Source organism: Sinohyriopsis cumingii, chromosome 1, assembly GCF_028554795.1.
Source record: "Sinohyriopsis cumingii isolate HCF-2022 chromosome 1, ASM2855479v2, whole genome shotgun sequence".
In the NCBI taxonomy this organism is placed as follows: Eukaryota; Metazoa; Mollusca; class Bivalvia; order Unionida; family Unionidae; genus Sinohyriopsis; species Sinohyriopsis cumingii.
Genome location: NC_142961.1, coordinates 90,088,047 through 90,115,986, shown reverse-complemented (window position 1 = coordinate 90,115,986; position 27,940 = coordinate 90,088,047). Strand labels below are relative to the sequence as shown.

Genomic DNA, 27,940 nt, shown 5'->3' with positions numbered 1-27,940 from the left:
CCCTCATAGCAAATACTTTCATATCTTCCCATATTACCCCTGACTGACAATTTATCCACTCTAAACATAGTTATTATATAACAAAAATTGCTATCTCCCAACAATGCCAGGTATCTTTGAAAGCAAATTCTACCTCCAATGACCAATAGAAACGCAATATTTCCATCGACATAATCTCATCCTGCAACTTTGACAAACAAATATCTTCACGTCTCTGGCTGAACATTCTAAAAATTGTATTTTCATCATTTACGCCCTGAGCACACCAAACATTACCAAATTCTAATGTGAAAAGAAGCTTTTTAACATTGTTAGCCCGGCAGTCACAATCCCCCTCCCCATCTTAACTGTAAATTGTAGTATTGTTTAGGATATCTGTCTTCCGGCATTTTTAGTATTCTTAGCCAGTATTTCAAAATAGGAGTAGACTTGGATGTACAATGAATGTATTTCCAAAATGACAAATTAGCTACAAAAAGTAGTAATTATAGCCGAGTGAGTAAAATAATGATTGCATGTGTATGTCCTTTTAAAATCTTTTTGGTTTAAGTCGCTCGGTTTCAGTGATGAAAGATGATCTACCCAGCAAGATTTATTTTCTTTCCTGGTTTCGGAAGTTAAGTTCCGGCTGTGTGCAATTATAGTTAGGATCATATGACTGAAAGCATGAAAGATAAATATTCTACAACTGGAGTTTTGTACTGTTTCTTTGTCATCCAATCAGATCCATGAATACTGAAGGCCGCAGATCTTACGGATAATCACATCACAGATGTACTCATTTATACGTCGAGCCCAAGTGCGAATAGCATAGATTCTGATCTGCCGTAGCGTAATACGCCAGCAGATCATGGTCTATGTTGTTTCTTCTCCTGGTTACTCCTTACATACTGCACAGATCCAAATCTGCCGGGGCATTATACGACGGCAAATCTGGGTCTATGTAGTTTGCAGTTGTACTCGTCGTATAAGCAAGTAAAGACGGTTAATTGCTTTCCCTGTTTTCCACATTCTGTTTGAACCATCGCTTGTCGCTGTGCTAAAGAATGTATTGGTATTTCTTACGTCCACAGATTTTGCACTCATTTTTATCAACTCATGGACCAGATGGTGGGTATGTGAGAAAGCTTGCCAGTAGCTTCTCGTGGGTCGGTGGTTCTTCCCCGGGGTTTTCCCGGGTTATTCCTCCGCCATGCATAGCCTATCGTGTGCTGAAAATTGGCGTTAAACCCCACAACAACAACATGGACCAGATGTTTGTTTTACCTGAAACGGTTTTGTAAATGATTTCACAAAGACACAATGAGGGTTTAACTCGCTTAGGCTGGTCAAAATACTTTTGAAGCATTGCTTTTACCTAAATCATTCGCTGACACACTCGATCCCTTGCTTGATCCAATGCAATTTCAGTTAGTTAAATATATTTTTTCTTCTTCTTAATAACGTTACAGCCCCTCGTAAATCTCGACGGAAATCAGATGAATTGGCCATATGGGTCCCAACAGTAGTTTTGTTTTTCTTTATTCCGATGATGGCATTATTATTCTACATTCTCATCTCCCATAATACTTTATAAATCGTTTTCTTTATCCCGATGATGTCATTATTATTTTACATTCTCATCTCCAATAATACTTTATAAATCGTTTTTCTTTATTCCGATGATGTCATTATTATTCTACATTCTCATCTCTCATAATACTTTATAAATCGTTTTTCTTGCACAGTATTTAAGGCCATTTAGTCCTAAATATTTCTGTTTTTGTTGTAGCTGCTACTGTTGTTCTTTAAAATATCAATAAGGACTTTAGCTTACTCGTTGCAATAAGTTTGTTTTATTTCATTATACTTGAAAATACTTTTTTGACTTTACCTGTATCAGGTACACAATTATACTAGATAAATATGCACTGTCTGAAATCCTGTTATTTCGTTTTTGTTGCATATTATTTTTGACAATGGTCCACAATCCATGAACTATGCGTAATTTAGTACTAATTCTCCCTGACATTTTCTTTTGTGTAGCATAATTATACCACGTCTTCTTTCCTAATTTCGGTAAGCAGCCATGAAAAGAATGCCGCATCTGCGAATCGTTTTCTTGCATTTCTTCTTTATGACAGAAATAAAATGATATTGGACCCCGCTTACTCGTTTGACTGAATCCGCTACATACCAACCATTTTCAGAATTTGAACAATTAATAGGCATGGCAGTCATCATGAAAGTGTTTATTGTTATGACCAGTTACGTGTCCTACTGTTTTCAGCTTCCAATATTGACAAGTTTTCAAAAAACAAATAAAACGCATTCATCTGGTGACTTTACAGTACATTGTACAGTTTTCGTCTCAATGGTGCAATATTTCCGATGTCGTGAATTCGCAGCCTTACAAAGCTGTGCTATTTCAAGCTATTAAATATCAGTAGGGATAGAAATCAATATGTTTAGAAAAGTTTTAATTGTACAACTTTTATCGCCCGGCATTGATTTTTCCCTGAAAGGTAAACGCAAAGCAACCAACCCTCAAGAGCAAATTTGTCGGAAAACGCTCTCAGGCTACACACTTTGTAAGACACTGTCAGGATATACATTTGTAGGACACTGTCAAGATACACATTTTGAAGGAGATTGTCAGGATTTACATTTTATACGACACTGTCAGAATATACACTTTGAAGGACACGCCAGATGTAAACTTTATATGACACTATCAGAATATACATATGTATGCCACTGTCATGACATAACACTTTGTATGACACTGTCAGGATATGCACGTTGTAGGACAATATCGGGATATACAATTATAGGATATACATTTTGTATGTATGATACTGTCAGGATATAAATATTTTAAGAGGATGGTATGGTAATATTGTATGAGGGTCATCATTACCTCAAATGTATGTATTTACCTGCTGGCAGTTTTATATAATCGAATATGTCTTACGAAGGGAAATGGTCTACATGATCGTTTAAGACAGATGAGAGAGAGAAAGGAAAAAGATAAATACAGACGTGTGTGTACATCGCAAATTTGAATTGTGCAAAATGTTTTATGTAGACGACTGCAAATACTTTTAACTGTCTTTGATCCACTAAAGTGCACATTATTCAAGTCCGGTTTCTTTCTCTTCTTTATGCTTTCTATTCCAATTGTCAAAGTTTCAGCTGCATTAACCACCGCTTTCAGAAAACATATTAATATGAAGTAGCGTTTCCACGTTTCATGCCATTTTATTTGGAACTACGATAAGACCATTTACTGAACATTTGACTTATATTATTCTGTTCAAACTGAAACAAAATGAGCAAGTAACTGAAATTCAGCCTAAAAACTTGAGAGCTGAAGAGATGTAAACATGTCCAGAACTGTGAATCACCTCAACTTGCAAAAAGGGGGTTATTTAATGAAAAAGAGAGCGAGAAGGAATAAAAGTATTTGGGAGAGAAAGAGGATGAGATAAATCACTTGCCTGATACTAGAAGAGCAGTTAACGAAGCAACCCGCTATTAAAGTAAGACAAAAGGGGTTGCATGTGAAGAAGGAAGCACAATAAGCTAGCATGGATGCCTGTCTAATAAATATTCCCCTCTCTTACCCAAATACAGACATATCTTACGATATTAAGGTTCTCAATCCGGTGATTTCATTTACGCACTCCAGCAAATGTACACATTGAGATGATCAATATCTTACATAATTTCATTTTTTGCTATAGAATGATCAGACGTTTCTTTGATTTACAACTGAAGTTAACTTTAAATGTGGATGCATATTCATATTTTTTAAATGAGAAATGTAAGGCCTTAGTTTGTGGCATGCTGACTTTGTCTTTCTTCTTCATGGGTGGTAGGGATGGGTGGGTAGACGGGGCGTTACAAACGCAATTAGAGTGTTAAATTAGTTTAATAGTAAAATGGAATTTACAAGCTAATAAAATGCTCTAGCAGGAATATACAAAACAAACGATCCAAGGTTGAATTTATATTACAAATCTTAAATGAGCAGTCGTAGTTAGAGGCAGAACATGTGGAATTACAATGACAGATCACAGAGCAGTCTTGTGTAGAGAGACAACATGTGGAACTATGACAGCTCACAGAGCAGTCCTATGTAGAGACAAAACACGTGGAAATATAATGACAGATCACAGATCAGTCCTGTGTAGAGACAAAACATGTGGAACTATAACGACAGATCACAGAATGTTAATAAAAATGATTTATTTATTACAGTTTTATCATTTATTAAAATAGTCATGAAATAAAACAGAATGTGAATAAGTTCTAAAGTGTAATGTGTGAAATAAATTAATTTAAATAATTTTGCATACTATTCATATATATTTGTAAAAATGCTTACTAGCAAAGCTAGAACTCAACTGCATCAATATAAAAATATTGTCGCTGCATAAGTAAAACTATATTGAAATAAATGCGATAATTCCAGCAAAGTTTGATTATACAATACATCTAATACAGGATATTGTCAAACAAGTTAACCCCAAAATAATAACATAATTTGTATTGTGTGTTTTACTTTTGTCCGTAATTGAAGATGGGAGTTTGTGCCTTCCTGACTAATGTCATTATTTTAAAATAAATGTTGGACTTGAGTTCATGACTTTGGTTTTTCCCTTGGAAATTGTATGGTCTATCTGATTTTTGTCGGTTTGTTTGCTAAAATTTAAGTAAAACAGACCTGGCCTTGTTTATGAATTTGACGTAATTTCCCTTGGAGGTGACCTGAATCCAGGGTATTTCGTTTCTAATAGGTCAAATGAACGTCTGTGTATAATAAGGACCAAGTGGCAAACAAAACTACGCGTATATGATTCGAAGAAAATTCACAGCACCTCTCCCGCAATTAATTATCAACCTGATTCGATACCGGATTATATATATATATATAATATCTAAGTGTGTGTTGGATTTTATGCAGCAGTTTAACAAAGAAAATGGGGGAATTTAAAAAGGTAAGGACTGCTTCATCGTAGTTTCATCTCTTTCGTTGTAAAAACATGACCTTCATCTGATATCAATGAGTGCACATCAACCGACATTATTCTCATCGCTCGAAAGTTCATCCACATTTGCTTGGTGGGGGGGGATCTTTACTGATAATTCCATATTTTGTTATTGTTCCAAGATTTATTTACGCAAAGAATATGATTAGGAAGAAACCACAACAACAACAATAGCCGTAACAACAGCATTAAGCCTGCCTATAGAGTTTCATATTCTGACCGAGTACCTCAAATGGTATCCCATGATTTATTCATTATGCCTGGACGAAAGTAAGAATAACTTTATAGAACAACTTGTAGAAGTCGGACCTAAACTGATCACAAGTCCCTATCGTCACTTCAGCAATGATAATTTTCTGTTCAGGCTTTCAAGCAGCAAACGACAATGACATTCATCAAGTTGTTATGACGTAGAAAAAGACGCTTCTGTAACTAAAGTCGTTTGTAAATCTGTGAGATTAAGTGGCAGTTAAAAAGGATGTACAAATCAAGCAATGATGCATGTGTTGAGCACATTATTATAAATGTTTAAACATTACTATGATTCTCAAGTTAAAATGCAATGATTCTTGTGTATTTGTTCTCAGATTGAAACTGCGACCAATGTAATTTTTATCTCTACATATTCTTACAACACTTCCAATCTATCCTGTCATTTTTCCAAGTCCTTTGTTTTGTGTCTACTGTATCCTTTAGCGCCATGATTTTATTATTTAATTTTCAGTAATCAATTCCAAGGTTAAAGACATTGTCACAATATTGAAAATATGAATGTAGGTCAGGCTATAATTTATTAAGCACTTTAATTAGTTTGTAAGGATTCATGGCCTAAGTTGAGAAGGATTTCTCATTGATTGCTTCACTACATCATTATCATAAAACCTTGTTAGTAGAAGGCATCTAAATACAGCAAATGTAACGCAATCGCTTTTCATCGACTGCTGTTTGTGTTCGAATCGTGGGATGTATCTTGTAAATCCAGCCATTGTCAAAGATCACGTGACTTCACAACTCGTAGTTTTGAGAGCGAGTCAGTTCCAAGAGACAAACTGTGTCATTGATAGAAAAGAAGTCGCTTGTCCAACGCAAGACAAACAGCTTCTCACGAGCAGCCTTGTCGGATACGTATCCCTCATCATTCACACTCTCATTACCATTGTCATCATCCGCACTGTAGTTTAACTTATCTGTCACTTACTCTCCGTCCTGCTCATAGTCGTCGTCACTTATACCAAATGCAATCTCTTTCTTGATTTTCAACTCATTTTATGTTAAATAATAAGCCTCTGCGCCGAAGTCGAATATGCTTTTAAAAAAAACCATGTCTTGGTTCAATACGAAACAAAATCAACACAAAACGAACCCAAACCAACACGGACCCAGGTCCACCTTGCCTCGTCCATTTGCAGATATATAGGCATAAAGATCTAATGGAGAACATTTTGAATCTAAAAAACTTACCTCAGAACAAAATTACAACGGGGAATATCAAAAACTATATTTTCATTTATGTCTCATGATAAACAAAAATCTTGAATAATCTAAACATTCTTTTTAAATTTTAGAATTCTAAGTAAGAGCTGGCTTTATGTTCAAGTGAATACTTTGTTTCAGCGTCTGTCTTTACAGTCGTAAAACTCTCAAAGTAAACATTATGAACGCCAGGATGAATTTGGAAAATATATATAAAATATCAGTATACGGTAAAAATGTAACATGCAAGCGTGCTGTAGATCTTCATTGATCAACTTTAAGGCTGTAATTTTTTATATTTAATTTGTTCCTAAATTTTGCGTTTTACGTAAGAAATTGTCTTTAACATTACCAATAAATTACTAGGAATCATATTTTGTTCGGTTTCATTCGGCCCGAGGAATGAGAAGAAGCCGCAGTTGGGCTGCGGAGTATGACAAATTTAAAATACATCGTAATTTATTGTATTTGAGCATTTTCTGCACGATGTACCATTAATATTGATCTGCAAATTTAAACTGCGTCGAGGGATCACAAGTTTGACGTCAGGAGTCTATTACAGAGTTTTATTAAAAGGATATCTACGGGAACCATATTTCATTTATATCAAACAATCACATATCAATCAGTAAAAAAAAGCAAATATCTAAGTCAACGTAGTCAAAGTTAACTGTTATTTAAAACAGCCTTTTACATATTTTACATTACATTTCTTTACATCAGAATTGACCCTTGCAACATAGGTAAATTGATAGATGCGGAATAGATCTATTGTATCAATGTCAAGTTACAAGATCGTGTGGACAAGGGAAATGCTATAGAAAAATATGAGCTCGCTGTTGTTTCTGCTGATGGCATTTTGCCGATCAGATTTATAGTTATGTGTCAGTTAATAAGGGGGTCTGAGCACTTAATCTGGTAGAGGAAGAATGTCTTGGAGTAAAGGTACATACATCTTTCTCAAGTCGATGTGAATCTTAAAGAACAATCTCATTTGCATCTAAGATATCTCAGTAGGCATTTTAAACATACCACTTTGATTGAACAGGGTAGTTCAAAAACATCGACCACAGATTAATCGATCTACATAAGACTACATTTTCCCTTTAATTTCTCCTTCCGCTTTTGCGACCTTGTTTTCTTTGTCTCCAGTTGTAGGCTCATTGTCCTTCTTTTCTCTAACTGCAGTAATTCTTGAAAAAGTTCTTTAACGTTGTAATTAGTCTTTGCCGATGTCTCCAGGAAAGCACAATTCCATTTCTTAGCTAATTGAGCGCTCTCTTCAGAAGTCACTTCTCGATTGATTTCATCGCATTTATTGCCCACTAACATAATTGGAATGTTCTCAATATCACCTTTAATTTCTACAATCTCATCGAAAATGGGTTTCAATTCCTCCAATGACTGTCGGCTGGTAATTGAAAACACTAGAATAAAAGCGTGTCCTTTGGATATTGAGAGTCGCTGCATGGCGGGAAACTGATGACTTCCGGTTGTGTCTGTTATCTGGAGAGTGCACACCTGTTTGTTACAGCTAATAACTTGCCTGTAAGTATCCTCAATTGTTGGAATATAACTCTCCCGGAAAGTACCCCGGACAAATCTGAGAACCAATGAACTCTTCCCGACACCCCCTGCGCCGAAGACTACCACGCGGTAGTCGTTACTCTGCTCCGGCATTACGCGCAGCCGAACGGAGCGGTCCTTGGGAGCCTGAAAGTAGAGGGCAGAGAATGTTCAGTAAGTTACATAAATTAACTTGCCTGGTGCCGCTGTGGAAAAAAAGATAAGGACAGTTAGAATACGTAGCATGAAAACTCATTATAGCATTGGACACAACTTACTTCACTGCGAAAGTAAGCAATCTATACACGCAAATATATCGGCAAAGCTGGTTTGGACTTGGGTCTCATCAGTCGAATGAATGCGCTGTCGTAATGAACAATAACAGAATAATAATCTTAGCATCGGTAATGACGCTGAATCCAACATCTGAACTTCACCGTATGTATGTATGTATGTATGTTTGTATGTAATCAAGGTAAGTATCACTAATGATACTCACGTAACAGACATTTTGCGAAGGCATATCTGGATCTTCGCTGTTAATATTCGGCATGCGTTACATACAGAACAGTGACAATATCATGACCCAACCCCTACCCACCCATGCCAGAAATCATTTGTCTGTCTATCGTTCTCAGTAGCTTAATCATTCTCAGTCAATTAAAAATCGTAATTTCCATTCCTGTATCATATGTGATTAGAACAGAAAATTGCAATTCTTGAATTATTTTGGGTTGTTTTGTTTGTCTTCTTGTTTTGCTAGAAAGTTCATTATTAAAAGAAGTGAGAAATGATTAGTACACTGTAAAGATCATCGCAGGGACGTCGTTTTGTTGCAGTGGCTTAATTTACAGATGCGTTTCGGTTTGACCCTGCCTTCAAAATAGGGCTGAACAAAGCCGTATTAGCTGTAAGAGTTCGCATACCGAAGGCTGTTTTTCTTGCAAACGGCATATGAAACAAGTTTAATCAAAGTGATCAACGCAATATTATTGAATCAAGGAACTTTGCCTCGAGCGTTTGACTGGTATTCAATACTAATAATATCGTGTGGCTATAAGTGCACCAGACAACATAAAGTTGAAAACATCAGAACTCCAAACTATATGATATCTATCAAATTTGCTGATTATCAGAAATATTTATGTTACACATGTTGTTTAATAGAGGAGTGAGAAAGAAAAAAAAACTAATCATGTTTTGGGGAACGTTAGGAAAATCCGACTCTTTAGGTCAAAATGTATTGGCAAAGCCTCGCAACTGCAAAACATTTTGACCTTAGTGTTGGATTATTTCTATCCAGTTCCAAAGGATTTAAACTATTAAATGTTATCTACAAATTTCAACTGTTTACACCCTTGTAATTTATAAAATTCTACTTTAATTAAATCTGAATTTTATATAATGCAGAATATTCTCTTCTAATACCATTCGGAGCTTACATAATTACTATTTTTGAAACAATAAAATGAATATAACAAAAATAATATCCAAAATAAGATCAGACAAAATGGACATAAGTTTGCTCCCAATATTTAAATTTCGGCGAAATTACAAATGAAATGGACGCCATGTTATACACTTCAAGAGTGACCAAAATTCATTTCAGAACTGTTAAAAAGAAGTTCACAAAAACTACACGTGCATCAAAAGCCATACAGTACAATCTGTTGTATTTTACACTCAGTAGAGCACATCAACAACCAGTTTGTTTCCAAATGGCTAAGGTAAAGCGTGGGATTAGTGTCTTGTTTAATTACATTACAATGTCTATCAAATCAAGCCCCCCCCCCCCGCATTTTTATCCAGTGCCAATCGCTATAGTGATGCGTTCCTCAGAGGTAACAGTTAACGATTTCTCAATGTCATGAAAGACTAATGATTAGGTGCTACCGATTGTAGACTTGCGCGAACTCAATGCTTTTGGTCGTTGGATTATCGGTTGTAGGCATTTGTGTTGCCAGTTTACCGACTGTAGATTTATACTAACTGATTTCGTGTGTGTGTGTGTGTGTGTGTGTGTGAGATTTGGTTGTTTAACTTAGCTGTAACAATTTTTCGGTCAGATCGCTACGATGTCTGCAGTGTGGCAGTTTACAGTTTATAGTGATGTCTAGCACTGGAGCATCATGCCGCAGACATGTAGCGTGATGTCCCACCCAGCCACATTATCCTGACAACGGGCCGACCAGTCCTAACACTAAACTCTTAATGCTGAGCGCCTATCGAGGCAACTGTTTGTACCATTTTTATAAGTCTTTGGTATGATTCGGCCGGGGCAACCCGCGACCTCCCGCATCTGAGGTGGACAATCTAACGACCTAGACCATTGGAGCGGTTGATTACCTATTGTAGAGATGTACACACTTAAATCACTTGTGTTGCTGGATTGACGAATTTAAACGTACACGGGCTCAAGGCACTTATACTTTGTTGTCTTATTACCAGAGCTAACTTGTGACATATTTACTTTCCGCCGTAAAAGGCGATTAATTAAAGTGAGTTCTGATCAAATGGGGTGGTTTTATTTTATTTTTTCTTTGAAAGGTGGTGGGGTGGTGCTGTAATTATAATGTTTTTTTTCATGAATTGTGTATTTGCAGTAGAATCTAATTGTGTCCTCATTACTAATTTTTCCAATGTTGATATAATCCTTCAGAGTTTATTTTCACTAATTACCCATATATTAGAAAAGTAATAAGTGCTTGGGTAGACAGTTACAACTTATTAGTGGGGACTACTATAGCCAATCTGTTTACTACTACGACTACCATAAAAACTAGAAAGAAAAACAAGTTCTCTGCTAACTATACACTCAGTTACATAGCTGCGATATCGAAACCAATTAGTATTCTTGTATTAATGCCGGTCAGGATAGAGTCATTACATTTTTGCTCTGGCTTAGAAAATATGTTCCCTGCAGGACATTGTGCAGGGACATTGGATGGGGTTCTCCACAGTAATTGTGTGTTGAAATCTTTGTTTTAGAAACTGGGACTATACATGGTGGAAGAACATCGGATCTCGCGAAGACCGTACTATGGAGCGTGATCGGTTGTTCTTCCGTTATCTAACGAGAAGCAATCTAAGCGACCCGATCTAATTAATCTAATGATTGCGTGTCTATTATCCAATCGGAACGATTATTTCATAATCGAAAGACAAGTTTTATGTAGCTGCTACTGTTCCTTATTTTGACTACATCCCTCTACTCCCCTCATCGACCGTCGTTTAGTGACGCCGTCACTGACGACAAGGAATCTAAATTCCGTATCAGATGCACAACATTTCAGATCAGCATCGGGAGTGAAGCCATGATTGTGAGCTCTATAATAATTGGTTTACAACAAGTATAAATACCTGTAATAAAGATACATTTGATATTTCTGTAAATAAGGCAATGCCGTTGAATCAGGTTTAAGATTATTTACTAAGGAGGAACATACCTGGAGAAACGTTGTAGAACGTGATAATGATGATAGTATATGAACTAAGCTCAGGCCTGATTTTTTTTACCAATAAAACATATTGTCGTTTATTATTGATTAAAATTCTGACAGGCAGCAGATCAAGTCTATATATGCTCCAGTCCCTGTCATGCTGGACTTGATGTTTGTCTCCATGGCAAAGTCTGTAAAAATAATTATGAATTTAACACGAAAATAGTGAAAAGAATGTGCATTGTACCAAATATTCTTGAGACACTTCTGAGTAGAACAGTGGCCGATGATGAGAGCTTAATGTTATTTACAGCATGAACTGTCTAAATACCCCAAATAAATATTCGTCCGAAAAACATTTCCGAACAATGTCCCAAGGCCGCAGCATTGTTCCCGACACCTCCTTTGTATCTGATATAAGACTCGAATGGCGGAATCTTCAAAATAAAGATCAGATAAGTCGATTCAGTTTCAGGTTTTTAACAACAGTGTAACGTACATATCCTGCTTAGACAACGTGTAATAAACCCAGTCACAGACCAAAATGTCTCTGGAAAACAAACATATTGATCAGAGCTTTCCGTGTTTAGCACATCCATTCACTTTGAAAGGTATTTGTCGTCATATAGATTACTCATAGTTCCTTCTTACTGGATCTTAAAACCTTTCAATGTGGCAGGGACGTCAGTTACTATGGCATTTTGTCGAGACTGAATGGAGGAGTCTGAGCATTTCAATAACAAGTCAACCAAGGAAGCAGCAAAAAAAAAAAAAAACTGACTATAGAAGTGTAGCAGTTCTTGTGGTCATACCTGATCTGGACTTAGCTAGAAAGGGATAAAAAATGGGCCAGAAATAACGTTTGATCATTGATGTAAAAATACAAAGGAAAGCCGAGTACATGGGCGTTTTAGCGAGAGGGGGAGGGGGATTGAGGCGGCAAAGGTGGGTGTGAAAGCAATAAAAAAATTACAATCACATTTGTTTAAAAGAAAAGCTAATGCAAACAAATTAAGCTTTATCATAGATCTCGTTCGGATTCCATAATTCATGTTTTTTACTAGCTATGTTTATATCATCTAATGCCAGCTGAATTAAAGCTGGGGTATATATTTAAAAGCTATCGACTCCACCTTGAATTACATGTATATCCAACTAAACAGTATATGTTCCGATGTTCGCCTGTTTGCATAATGTGTCTTATTCGTATAGTCTCAAGACTGTTTGCATAATGTGTCTTATTCGTATAGTCTCAAGACTGTTTGCATAATGTGTCTTATTCGTATAGTCTCAAGACTGTTTGCATAATGTGTCTTATTCGTATAGTCTCAAGACTGCATAATGTGTCTTATTCGTATAGTCTCAAGACTGTTTGCATAATGTGTCTTATTCGTATAGTCTCAAGACTGTTTGCATACTGTGTCTTATCCGTATAGTCTCAAGACTGCATAATGTGTCTTATTCGTATAGTCTCAAGACTGTTTGCATAATGTGTCTTATTCGTATAGTCTCAAGACTGTTTGCATAATGTGTCTTATTCGTATAGTCTCAAGACTGTTTGCATAATGTGTCTTATTCGTATAGTCTCAAGACTGCATAATGTGTCTTATTTGTATAGTCTCAAGACTGTTTGCATAATGTGTCTTATTCGTATAGTCTCAAGACTGTTTGCATACTGTGTCTTATCCGTATAGTCTCAAGACTGCATAATGTGTCTTATTCGTATAGTCTCAAGACTGTTTGCATAATGTGTCTTATTCGTATAGTCTCAAGACTGTTTGCATACTGTCTTATTCGTATAGTCTCAAGACTGTTTGCATAATGTGTCTTATTCGTATAGTCTCAAGACTGTTTGCATAATGTGTCTTATTCGTATAGTCTCAAGACTGTTTGCATACTGTGTCTTATCTGTATAGTCTCAAGACTGTTTGCATGATGTGTCTTATTCGTATAGTCTTAAGACTGCATAATGTGTCTTATTCGTATAGTCTCAAGACTGCATAATGTGTCTTATCCGTATAGTCTCAAGACTGTTTGCATAATGTGTCTTATTCGTATAGTCTCAAGACTGTTTGCATAGTGTGTCTTATTCGTATAGTCTCAAGACTGTTTGCATAATGTGTCTTATTCGTATAGTCTCAAGACTGTTTGCATACTGTGTCTTATCCGTATAGTCTCAAGACTGTTTGCATAATGTGTCTTATTCGTATAGTCTCAGGACCGTTTGCATAATGTGTCTTTTTCGTATAGTTTCAAGACTGTTTGCATAATGTGTTTTATTCGTATAGTTTCGAGACTGTACATAAATCACTTAAAGGCGATCGTTATGAAAGCAGCCAAGACTAGACTAAAATATACATGTCACACAGAGATAAGGGACATGTGATCTGATAGGATATTATACCAGAATACTTACCAACACATCTAACTAAAGAGTCATGTAGCTTTCCTAAAGGTCAAAGAAAATTCAGATGAAAAGCTTATGTTCATTCAGTGGGCTCGTTTATCACGTATTCATTAGAAACAGAAGAAATTCACGAAATGTGCACTGATTTGGTCTCATTTTGAACGGACATGAAATTTAGGCATGGAGGACACTCTGCATTTTAGCTTGTAATTTCCCAAATCCTCTTTTATACCGGTTGACTTTGTGCTCCACCGATCCCTGACATTTTGAGCTCTTCACAGCGTGGAAGCATGACCAGTTGCAATGTAGTGATGTGGGTATCATGAAAATAAGGTTCAACAAGAAGCTTAAAATAAAGATTAGTTCCTGGGACAAATAGAGTGTCCCTTGATCAGTAGTGAGTCAAGGTATTGTACTATCACACTTGAGTGTGCATTGATCAGTGGTGAGTGAAGGTATTTAACTATCACCCTTACGCTCACAGCAAATACTCTGTAATCTTTCTAAAATAGTATAACGTCATAAAGCATGGAATAAGCAAAGTCCTTCTATGTGCTACGATAAGTCAATCTTTCAAAAATAAAATATAACTTCAAAAAATTCCAAGCATAATTGTAATGAATTGACTTCGACGACAATCGATTAAAAAAGAAATTCTCCAACATACAAGTAAATGTACACGCCGATCCACGAACTTCAATCATATTCGTCTGAACATGTTTATCTTATGTTTATCCACCTATCTTGAGTCAGATTTGGAACAATGAAAGATGCGAATGTTTCATCAGCAGTACCATCACACAGAACTGCCTAAATACTAAATAAAGAAGCTGAAATCTCGATCCCCCCCCCCCTTTGTCGACAATTAGTAAAGAAATATGATTTTAAAAAGACAACATAATACAAGATATCTCACCTACAAAGTTTAACAAAGATCCTTAAAGTAGTGTGGGAAGAGTTGCAAGGATAAACCAAACTGAAGTTTAAAAAATATTCGATTTCTTCAAAATTAAAAAAGTTCATTAACAGTGGTCCAGAGGAAAAAAGTAAATTCTTGTTGCACATCTACACCTGCCACATATCTAGCTAACAGTTTCAGTAAAATCATAGAAGAAATGTTGGAGAAGACTAGATGACGTGCTGAATTATCAGAATACCCGTCTTTCGTTAAATGTTTACAAAATGTGCCCAAAATGGGCTAGAGAAGGAAAAGAACGCTTAGCGCATCTACAGCAACCACATGTTTGGCCATCAATGTTTCAAAGAAATGTTTCAAGCAGCAGTATCTAATTGCGTCTTAATTACTCATTTTCTTCTTCAGGGCAGTGGTTGAATGTTGATATAATCTTTCGGATTCTGGTACAATGTGTGTGTGTGTGTGTGTGTGTGTGTGTGTGTGTGTGTGTGTGTGTGTTGTATGTTCTTTATTTAGACAGCAGTATCTAAATCATTTGATAATTCAAGCAATACATAGTGACAGGATGAATATGAGCACAATCACTAAAGTGTGTATTGAAACAGAGTGATCAAATGATACAAATCAATAGTTTGACATAACAAACGTGACAACCAATTCACTTCGGCTAGAACGAAAAGCCTATTTTGATTTGTCTTATTGATTGTTAGATTATTAAGTCACTCCAATAACTTTTGTATGCCAGCTTGCTCAAGTAACAAAAAACAAATATCAAGATGTACTGTCCAGTTTTTGAAGACAATAAACTTATATGAGCTCCCACAAAGTTCACCAGCCATTTTAATGTGCTTCTTCGCTGACATGTTTTCCTTCAAAATAGTATACGGAATATTTACAGAATGACATAATCTGCCCCTTTTTAATCTTGCGTAACTGGCTACCATTAGGTATTTGTCTGTCAGTCCTTCTAAACTATCAGCGTTTTCCTGTCAAAAGACCGATGGAACTAACACGAAAGTATGATGTAGGTGTAAGTATAGTTCTAACCAATCTTAACTGGAAGTAAATAGATCGCCTAAATGCTTAATCGCATTTCCCATTGTTTAACATACAATGACTTAAAGAGCACACCATGATGAGGTTGACGTTAGGTCAAACGGTCTGTGCCTAGCAGTGCATACCATGATGAGGCTGGCGTTAGGTCAAACGGTCTGTGCCTAGCAGTGCATACCATGATGAGGCTGATGTTAGGTCAAACGGTCTGTGCCTAGCAGTGCATACCATGATGAGGCTGGCGTTAGGTCAAACGGTCTGTGCCTAACAGTGCATACCATGATGAGGCTGATGTTAGGTCAAACGGTCTGTGCCTAGCAGTGCATACCATGATGAGGCTGACGTTAGGTCAAACGGTCTGTGCCTAGCAGTTCATACCATGATGAGGCTGACGTTAGGTCAAACGGTCTGTGCCTAGCAGCGGCGTTATTCACCAAAGTTATGTCTGGGAGAAGACGAGTGTATATGAAGCACATACTTGTCATTCATTGGTTGCATTCGGTTTGCTTGGCATTAATTCGAAGTAGTGCATATCAAAGCTATTATGGTTAAATAAAGAGTTTGTTAATTTAAAGCTCTACTTACAACAATGTATATAAGAATCAATTTCAATTACGTCTAGGAGTACGAAGTAATTGCATGACACTCTATTTATTGGACAAATACAACGGCATTCGATATTATAATTTCATGTAAGTCCTCAGATTTTGTTACAAAGAGATATGAATCGATGCTTCGCGAAATGTTTTCAATGTTGATTTTCTGATCGTGAAATTGGCCGTCTAGACTCCTTTACTTTGATTAATGAATAGGAACCAAGATGCGATTTTGTTAAAGAGAATCAAATATTTGGGCTGCTACTCAGTATAGGACTGGACATAATCCTGCATATTTGTTTTCAGTTTGCATGTAAAATTAGATTACAGCAGCATCTGGATCAGTACAGTCCATACAAACAGATTTGCACTTTAAGACAAAAACAACAACCAAAACATGTAACAACCTAGGCTAAATACTAAATACACACTCAGCATTAAACCCTTTATTGGAGTCCAATATAATTAAGTACGGAGAATAAATCTTTCCACAAATTCCATGTCAAAGTGAAAGTTACAAAAACAACGATAATTTCTTGTTAAACTGGATAAAATTGACAGAAAAGACTATTTTCATGTTTAAGTCTCGTAAGATCTCATTGCTGAAATGGACCGTGCATTGTATTCTGCTGGAGTTGAAAATTTACTTTTTGTGTTAAACTGCTGAATGCAAGATTAATTCAGGAAAAAGGCAAGTTAAGAAAGCTGTCTGAAGCTGAATTTTTTCACTTTGTTGCAGTATCTCCTGATATATCTTGTACATCGCTTGTCGCTTATGCGAAAGATCTAGATATCGCGTGACAAATACACAAAACCGGTGTAATCGATCATTCATATGGCAATGTTGCCGTCAAGTTCAGAAATAAAATATCTTCCTTATTGTCATTTTACGTTATATTACAAGAGGATTAGTTCATCTTAATCTCACGGTAACGATTGGGACTAATGTCTCGTTTGTTCTTTTCAAATTAGTGGTGGGTTTTTTTTCTTCTTCTACGTTATAAATTGTACGAAGAACAATTGTAATTTTTGCGCAATCCTTAAAGACAGTCCCTTTCAGATGTACCTCTTTGTTATACTAGTAGACGGGTTTCTGTTGGAGAGAAATTATCAGTCATGCAGATGCATGAATAAACAACATTTCTCTGATGAGCCTTTGTCTGTGTATCTTGTTGATGTAATTGCCAACTGATTAATTTGTAACATATTTATATTTAATTGTGGCTAATTAACATTTCTCTGTTTAGTGGGATTCTTAAAAAATAATATATGAATTAATTTATGAATGTTTCCAATTGTTAGCCAGCAAATACAACTTCTTGTGGTTAATACTGCTTTTATATTAATGGTATCGATGGATTTATTTCCTGTCAATATCTCATAAAAAATGTTTAACGAATGATTAACTCTTTAATATTTTGTGTCAATCAAACCTTTTGTTTTACCAGTTAGTCTTCGAATCTCCCAAACATCCCAATTTCGTTCTGGAGAACGTTGTCTAACAAGGTATGTACACACAAAATGCATACAAAACAATCGAAATACCAAATTTTGCCGATGTGCTATTATGAAAGTCTTTCCGAAAAATGTTTCAGAATTTGTATGTCATTTATAGCTTTAATTTTACTCTACAAATCATCTGCTTATTCATCACCATTGCTTAATACCTTTCAATGTGATACGAGGCTAAATATTTCAATTGAAATTCAGATATATTCTCAAACAGTTCTTATCCGAATCAGGACCAAGACGTAATAACAGCTGTACTCAGAATCAGAGCCAAGACTTAATAACAGCTGTACTCAGAATCAGGGCCAAGACTTAATAAGAGTTGTACTCAGAATAAGGGCCAGAACATAGCAACAGTTGTGCATAGAATCAAGCCAAGACGTAAAACAGCTGTTTTCTGAATCAGTCCCAGACTTAATAACGTTATAAGATGAATTGGAGATTTTGATTGAGTTTTAAATGCAGTTATCGTCTAACTGATTGCCAAAGTCTTTTCATCGATTTATTTTATGAATACAAAATCAGATAAGCAATTCCATTACAAAGTATCTACTAACGAGATGACAGCAGGATACTCAAAGTATGGATCATTGATCCTAAATACAATAGAATGACGTAAAAAGGCAAAAATAGCTTCACAATATAAAAAGTATGTCCTAAATAGAAACAATACTCCTGAAGAAAAGAAAAAAAGGTTACCATCTGCAAGGTACGGAAAGGGAAGTACGTGAATTTTTCATTAGCAGGAAACAGCTTTAACAAAAGACATCGACCTCTTAATATAGCTTGAAATCATGTATCCATGAGGTCCTTAAAGGTTTATTCAATCACTTGAAATCATGTATCCATGAGATCGTTAAAGGTTGATTCAATCACTTGAAATCATGTATCCATGAGGTCCTTAAAGGTTGATTCAGTCGCTAGAAATCATGTATGCATGAAGTCCTTAAAAGTTGATTCAATCGCTTGAAATCATGTATCCATGAGATCATTAAAGGTTGATTCAATCGCTTGAAATCATGTATACATGAGATCATTAAAGGTTGATTCAATCGCTTGAAATCATGTATCCATGAGATCATTAAAGGTTGATTCAATCGCTTGAAATATGTATACATGAGATCATTAAAGGTTCCTTAAAGGTTGATTCAATAGCTTGAAATCATGTATCCATGAGGTTGTTAAAGGCTGATTCAATCACTTGAAATCATGTATCCATGAGATCATTAAAGGCTGATTCAATCACTTGAAATCATGTATCCATGAGATCGTTAAAGGTTGATTCAATCGCTTGAAATCATGTATCCATGAGGTCCTTAAAGGTTGATTCAATCGCTTGAAATCATGTATCCATGAGATCCTTAAAGGTTGATTCAATCGCTTGAAATCATGTATACATGAGATCATTAAAGTTTGATTCAATCGCTTGAAATCATGTATCCATGAGATCCTTAAAGGTTGATTCAATCGCTTGAAATCATGTATCCATGAGATCATTAAAGGTTGATTCAATCGCTTGAAATCATGTATGCATGAGGTCCTTAAAGGTTGATTCAATCGCTTGAAATCATGTATCCGTGAGATCATTAAAGGTTGATTCAATCACTTGAAATCATGTATCCATGAGATCATTAAAGGTTGATTCAATCACTTGAAATCATGTATCCATGAGGTCCTTAAAGGTTGATTCAATCGCTTGAAATCATGTATCCATGAGATCATTAAAGGTTGATTCAATCGCTTGAAATCATGTATCCATGAGGTCGTTAAAGGCTGATTCAATCGCTTGAAATCATGTATCCATGAGATCATTAAAGGTTGATTCAATCGCTTGAAATCATGTATGCATGAGGTCCTTAAAGGTTGATTCAATCGCTTGAAATCATGTATCCATGAGATCATTAAAGTTTGATTCAATCGCTTGAAATCATGTATTCATGAGGTCGTTAAAGGCTGATTCAATCGCTTTAAAGCATTTATTAAAATTTATAATAGAAAGCGAATACGAAACTTAAAGAAAGGCAATAAAATGTCTAAGCGCAATTTTCTCGCCTTTTTTATAATTTAGAATATGAATTTCTATGATTATGACAGAAACTGTTCTCTGATATTTGACACTGGTGACGTACAGGCCAATATAACACTGTTAGGCCATTATAGCTGGTAAAACAACAATTTATCTTAATTAATTCTCTATCATTTATGATCAGTCAAAATTAACGCATTTCTAAAAGCTCTTAAATTATAACCATCACATTAAATATGTACATTAAATAAGCATATTAGGAAAATTTGATTTAATTGAAACAAACACAGTGGTGGCATGTGTAGATTAAATTAAATGGCAAGTAAGTTTTTATTTTTCCTGAAAAGCTTCACGTCGTTTAGCTGGACTAAATGGATGCCTTTTAGAAAACCATTAATGTATGAAGTAATAATCGGAGGTGGGGGTGTATTTCCTGAAAAGGGTTTGAAGATCTATATACATCATTTTATACGTCATTATGATCGCAGGATTCGTCACTATTGTATATGTTTAATGAAAATACTTTTAACGGAGAGCTATGACACAGTGCCTCGCGCATGCATTTTCATATGTTGATTGAATACTTGAAAGTCAACGAATGCAGAAAGAAACTTGGAGAAATAAAAACAGGAAACAAAGCATTATCACTACTGATGTTCTCTAATGTGAGATAATCCACTCAAGTGTCCGCTAGGACCGATAATTTCTAAGTGATCAGAGACGTGGACCTCTCTAGCCAGTCGGCATGTTACGTATAAAACAGTCTGTACTTACTATACAGGACAAACTGGGATTTTATCCAATCAAAATTTATCGTAAAAGCCGTTTTTCCGGAAAGACGGAAATGACATTCATGACTTAAATCAATCTGACTGCCAAAGATTTCACCAACGAACCAAAGTAAATAGTGAGCGAATCAACCCAATCAACACACCGACAAGCCAACCATCCATCCACTTTTAAATACATTGCTTTCTTCTTACCGAAATTATTGAGGAACATTGTAGATTTTTTTCTAGATTAAATAAGACAAAATCAGTCAGTTTATTTCAACTTACAAATCACAAAATTAAAAAACTGACGAGTAATTTCACGAGGGAAACGTTAAAAAGTCACAGACGACGGATTTGTCTTCAGTTGAAATGTAGCAGAGTATTGTATGTGGCACACTAAATTATGTCAAGTAAAATTATTGTTGGCACATATAAGCATGGCCTTTGTGACTATATTGTTACAATAACTTTTAATGTTTATTGTTCAAGCAAAATGGCTATGAAAGAGAAAAGTATACGGATGACCAACGATCTAAAACGAAAGAAATAATGAAACAAACAAACAAACACAGCTATTTATCCACTATGACGAGTTTCGAAACAAAAAAATAACAACCTAGAAGACAAAAGTTTTGGTTGCAAATTGATGATTTGAGCAAAATGGGCTGTATATCAAATTTCATGGACCGATTAACTTGACAACTTGCACAAAAGTGATCTTGTTTGATTTGACTTTAGAGTGGTAGGCAAACTAAATAAATAATGAGTTGACTTACAAGTATTCTATTAGGAATCAAACTTAAGACCTTCGAAAGGCGAAAACAATTTTCAGAACAAAGCACCATTATTGAAACCAATAATAGACACATTAGATCATGTATATTTAAAATAAAACTGTAAATAAAAGAGTCTTCAACGAATACTTAACCTAGTTAAACAGTTTATTTCTTTACATCCCCTCTCTGTGAGCATACAATAGGCGAGTAAAATAAACAAAACCTGAGAATTATCGAGCGGCAGCTAATTCCGTCTACGTGAGAATACTGCAAAACAATCGTCCTTCATTTTACCATAGTTGTGCGATGTGGGAAGAAGGTTGGTCTCTCAGTTTTGCTCTTTGGATCGATATTCTGCTACTGTTTAGTTTGGAAAATCAGTTTGGAATATTTAACAGTACATTCTTTGAGTAGTCCCAGTACACATAAGTATGACATAGTGAGTTAAACTAGTATGACATCGTGAGTTAAACTGAGTAGTTCCAGTAAACTTCAGTATAACTATCTTGAGTTAAATTGAGTAGTTCCAGTAAACATCAGTATAACATCGTGAGTTAAATTGAGTAGTTCCAGTAAACATCAGTATAACATCGTGAGTTAAATTGAGTAGTTCCAGTAAACATCAGTATGACATCGTGAGTTAAATTGAGTAGGCCCAGTGAATATCAATTTAACATAGTGAGTTCAGTTGAATATTCCCATTAAGCATCAATCAGGCATAGTTTGTTTAACGGAGTAATCCTAGAGGACATAGAAGTGACATAGTGAGTTAAATTGAGTAGTCCCAGTAAACGTTATTATGACATCGTGAGTTAAATTGAGTAGTCCCAGTGAACATCAGTATGAAAGTGAATTAAATCGAGTAGTTTCAGTGAACATCAATTTGACATATGGATTTAAACTGAGTAATCCTCGTGTACATCAATAGGACGTGGTGAGTTAACGTGATCGTCTGTCCCCTATCTGCATAATTTGTTTCGTTACCATTGGTTTTATCAATGGAACCATCACATGAGCAATCAACCGAAATAAATTGTGTCTCCATAGCGCATGAACATATAGTTAAACGCATCAGTCATTTAATATAGTTTTTATACATTATGTGATACTAAACTAATTACCCCGAAGCATGACTGATTCTAAGTGAGAGCGAAAATGAAACAATTATGTTAATGCTAGCAGATGAAGCGGTTTTAATTAATTAGGAAAATTCCATGTGTCGAGGAAATGGCATTAAATTAGTATATGTAAAAAAGAAAGCAGGCTACTGTGAGGGTCGTTTGAGTAACTGAACATGACATGCAAACGCACATTGTTTCATTACTTTATAGACTATCTGTTTTCCATTAATTGATTTTCCACCGACAAACACGTGTATGGTCATCGATAGACAAGTTAACATTGATGCACAAGCAAACGTGAACGTGCTGCAAGCATGGAACTAATAGAAACTACGCAAACTAAATATGATTGTGACAAATATCAAGGACAACACGCTTGTCTTCCTGACGCTACAGTTATTGAGTAACATATCTACAGATTTAAAGAGTAGTAGAACTACAGCTTATTTGTTTTCATTATCCTAGTTAGACTTTTGAATGATATTGGAAACTAACGCTAGACAATGCATCACGTCTGCGAGCAATATCGCCAGCTGCATTTAGGGAAAAAATAAAACTATTACGGTGAAATGACAGACGAATGATAGGTGTATTGACGACATCTATAAAATCTGACAAGACATTACAAATAAAACATGTGAAGTGTTGTCAACACTATTTTACTCCTAAATATATTTCACCAATTTTTGTAAGAGAAGAGAATATTTTTTTTTATCCAATCTTTGTATGTATTCCACAATTAATTTTAAGAATGACTTTTTATATTATAAATGCATTTCTGCCCACTTGCATAATGGGATATTTGGTTTTATACACCATATGAGCAAAATAATATTGTAATCTATTTTGGAAACAATACCTTTATTTTTCATGTTTTCACAGATTAATACATTGTTCTGGCGTTATAACAGCATTGCACATCCCTGTAGTTTTCTGTGATTTCTGGTCTAGAGATTTATATGGCTCAAAGAAGTATTGTGTTAACGTTTGGACATTAAATAAGTAAATAGATATGAGCAAGAACCTTGCATCATCTCTCCAAAGTATTCATACATTCTTTTGACGGAAAGATAGTTTTGTAATTTAGATAAGCATTTAAATTTCCAGTATAGTATTCATCTAAAATTACATTTTGCTCGAATGCATTTGAATCACAAAACACGAGTGTATTAGGAACGAGAACATTATTACAGCTTGCAGTTTAGGAGAAACTAAAGACGTGGTAACGACGAGATCATCTATATGCACACAGCACTAAGGAAACATTTGTTTATTCGTTGTTTAAAATGTTACAACGTTTTTGATCCAAATATGTTAACGTTTTTGGTTCAAAACATGTTCGTGAATACTGCTATTCATGTAACATGATAGTCTTTAAAAATGAATTTCCGAATGAATTCACTTTTCTATGATGTTAATGGGGTTTTCAAGAACAATAGAATTAATACCATATTATTTTTAAAAAAATCATACCTAGAATATATGACCACATAAAGAGTTAAAATTGTCTCTAAAGTACGTGCGAAACAATTTGCGAATTTGAAGGCAAATCAACTTCTCCGTCTTATGAAGTAAAAGACGAATCTAATTGATGAACTCCATGGAAGGCAACTAGAAGGGAACCCAATAACAGTCCAACTGAGAATAACCATTGAATTTACATGCAATTATAAATGAAAGGGAGGAGATACGCAACAAGAGTCTAAATATTGTAAAACTATAAAAAAGGCTAGAGAAGGTAGTGTATGTTAACATTTTGTAACGATCTGCATTAATTTGACTTCAAATGACTTTACATAATGTGTCTTGAGGATAAACATTATGCGATAACATTTCTAACCAAGGTACAAAGAATAATGTAATGCAATACAGGCTTCTCTGTGGCAGGCTTTTCAAGTTAATAATACAATAAAATAACGACAATATATGGTTAGAAAGCGTGTTAGCAAGTTTAAAGGTGTTATATATTCGGCGTCAGGTTGCAATTTAAACCTTTGTTGTCAGTGACACATTGATTAATGGACGACATTCAATGTGGTACGATACAGATTACCTGGCAGGTATACAGACGGGTAGATGAAGCAAACAATATGATATCTGAATAACCCTTTATATATCTCAACCTATCCATGAAAGGTAAACAAATTACATTTTCAGAATAAGAGAACTAATGGCCGTTGATTTAGGATAGGAATAAGGATAGACTATATGTTATCTAAACACAATACGCATTGCTTAACTTCAGTATTGATCACACAAATTTAGAGTATGTCACACAAAAGTCAGCTGCAATTAATAGTTCACATTAGATTGCTAATTTAATTATTATATACTAATTCACACCTGCAGCTATTGTTGGTTTATTAAGTAGAAGAAAAACATGTATTTGGATACGGTTGGTGGCATCTCATAATCCATTCAAACTATTAAATCTTTCTCATTCATTGTTTGGAAATAAATATGTCTGTCAAAACATAACTTAACTTCCATCGGTATCAGGCACACGTCCCATCAATCTAATTTTCTGTCATCTTAAAGTAATGCATCTATCCGTCTGCATGCATATTGCAATCTGATTCCAGTCCAGAGTTCCATATTTTAAGAAAAAGAAAAGCAATTTTCAACATCGGGCCAGTGGGAGCATATGTTGTTAAGAAATTATTAATTTGGCATGACTCGGCTTTATTTTTGTCTTTAGTTTGTACCAGGTGACGCAGATGCTTTGCTTCATATTATTACTGTGCATCAAAAATTTTGTTTTGGTCTGCCTTTCGTCAAATTTGCTTAGAAAAGTGTGAATTAGGATACTTGAATATTATTTGTTATGAGTGCAGGTGTCGTAACGTTCATTTGTTAGTAATAGGCGTGGAATAATAACGTATTTCAACTATTTTGAAAGCTTTCTTACAGCTTAACAACATGAACTTAAACTGGTGCTGAACAATTCTGACTTGTAAAAAGCATCCTACGTTGGCAGATGGAGATCTAATTTTTAGTCTTATGAGACGAAATGTATTCCAGTATACGACAGTTTTCACCTGAAAAATTGAACATCAAAAAGACGTTATACGTTTCAGGAATTAAATGTTGTGAAAATTGTTGGGTTTAATTGATAATGGTGTAATGTCATTCGCAGAACATCCATTTTTATATGAATAGACAGTTTTCATTGTCCATTGTCTTTAGATTTATTTGAAAGGGAACGTGACACTATTATAATGACACAATTAATCATGTCATTGTCAGCACATCCTTTATATCACCTAAAATAACTATATTTAGGCTTAGTTAATATAGCCAGGTATACCTTTAAACAATAAGCAGGAAAATACGAGCAATAGATGGCAGACGTGCAAACGAGGAATTGTTTCTGTGCTGATGTCGCTTTACGTCATCTCAAGAATCTCAAGAAGAACAAACGGAACTTTGATATTAGGCCCTTTGTTTGTGGCTATTTAAGCGCATGCGTACGTGCATGCTGATATGTAACGGTATTGTATTGTATTGTATTGTATTGTAGCACCCTCAGCTGGTGAGACCGTGCCTCAATGCCCAATCGTGATCATTCAAGGCGTGGAGGTATTTCAGTATTTACCGATCACAACACAGTACGGTACTTATGTGAAGCCGACTTAGTGGGTTGGAAGAAATTGGAGTAGATGGGGAAAAGTACATTGTCACTGAGTAGGCTAAATTATTATAACGCACCGAATATAGGATACTCTCTCCCTGGTCAAAATCACGAGTGTTCGTACGCCAGCAAGTCATGGGCTTAACTCTTCGCTGCTGGATACATGATATTTACGAGAAAATACGGTACTCGGTTTTCGTAACTCTCATGCATCAAAACCTTTTATTATGATTAATCCTCTCCACCATGAGTGGCCAGAAATTCAATAGGTCAAAACCAGGTGAATACTCACAGCTGCAGAGCGTCCATATCGATTTAACCATTAGGAGAGATATGCGTTTTGTCTTGTATCTGTCTGGTGGCGCTGGGATTAAGTGCTGTTTATCATAACAACAGTACACAGGGCTCAGTTAGCATAACAGTTGCTCCATACATAATGCAGGCTGTTTTTGATTGTAATAATCATCAATAAAAAATCTTTATCAGAGTAATCCAAGATGAATCTTGTGCATGTATGTATGTATGTATCTATGTCTGTATGCATGTATGCATGCATGTATGTATGTATGTATGTATGTGTGTATGTATGTATGTATGTATGTGTGTATGTATGTATGTATGTATGTATGTGTGTATGTGTGTATGTATGTATGTATCTATGTATCTATGTATGTATGTATGTATGTATGTATGTATGTATGTATGTATGTATGTATGTATCGATGAGGCCTAATAGTGTATGTGAGTATGCTATAGCCAAAAAACACGGTCAGTTATTGTAATTTTATTATATAAGTTAAAGTGAGCAATTTGATGTTGCATTTCACGCGCAATAGATCACGGCATTGAGATAGTATTATGCTGTTTCATTGTAATTATCGTGTTGCGTGAAAACTAAGCGAGATGGAACGAGTGTTATATATGTAAAATCCGCTGGGCACAATGTTCAATGCATGCGGGAAACATCATCATGCCATGTGATGGGGTGGTGGTGGTGGTGCTATATTGGTATTCTTCCGGTAGACCCGCTCCCATGACTGAGTCATATTACATGCATACATGTAGCCCGATAGCCAGGGCCGGCACTACCATATAGGCAAACTAGGCAGCCGCCTAGAGCGCTGATTTCAGGGGGCGCATTTTCTCCAAATCAACAACAGTTTTGAAAAATAAATAAATAAATTTCCGTTTTATTGAGGGTCGTTTTTTTATCCTGGTTTATTTCATACAGGGACAAATAATCGGATAGATTCAGTCTGACTGAAACACCAGGCTGACCGGAATTGTTTATAAATTTAGAAATTGATATTTTCGGGGGGGGGGGGGGGGCGCCAGAATCTAACCTTGCCTAGGGCGCCAGATAGTCTGGCGCCGGCCATGCCGATGGCTATCGAACATTCCATATTGAAAGTTCAGTTGTGGTCGGTATTGTTAATACTGAAGAAAATTCCGAAACATTCCTGAAATACATAATATAAAATGACTTATTTCCTTATTTACATTTTACTTCTTTTCATCACTTTTTGCACAGCACATTCTTGTGTGAATATTAATCCGCCAAAGTTTATATATTCGGGTATAATCGGTTCTTCGTTCTTAATACCCGCCGAAAGATAATGA

General features: G+C 35.5%; 1 protein-coding gene across 2 annotated transcripts in view; it reads right to left on the bottom strand.

The window, feature by feature from the left end:
- Positions 1-3,894: 3,894 nt before the first annotated feature.
- Positions 3,895-27,940, bottom strand: part of LOC149807321 (GTP-binding protein Di-Ras2-like) — an 87,529-nt gene continuing 63,483 nt past the window's right edge. For both annotated transcript variants that reach the window (XM_089965290.1, XM_089965300.1), the window contains exon 2: positions 3,895-8,219. In XM_089965290.1, the coding sequence (XP_089821416.1) occupies positions 7,590-8,219 (630 nt within the window). In that variant the 3' untranslated portion in view covers positions 3,895-7,589. The remainder of the gene's footprint in view (positions 8,220-27,940) is intronic.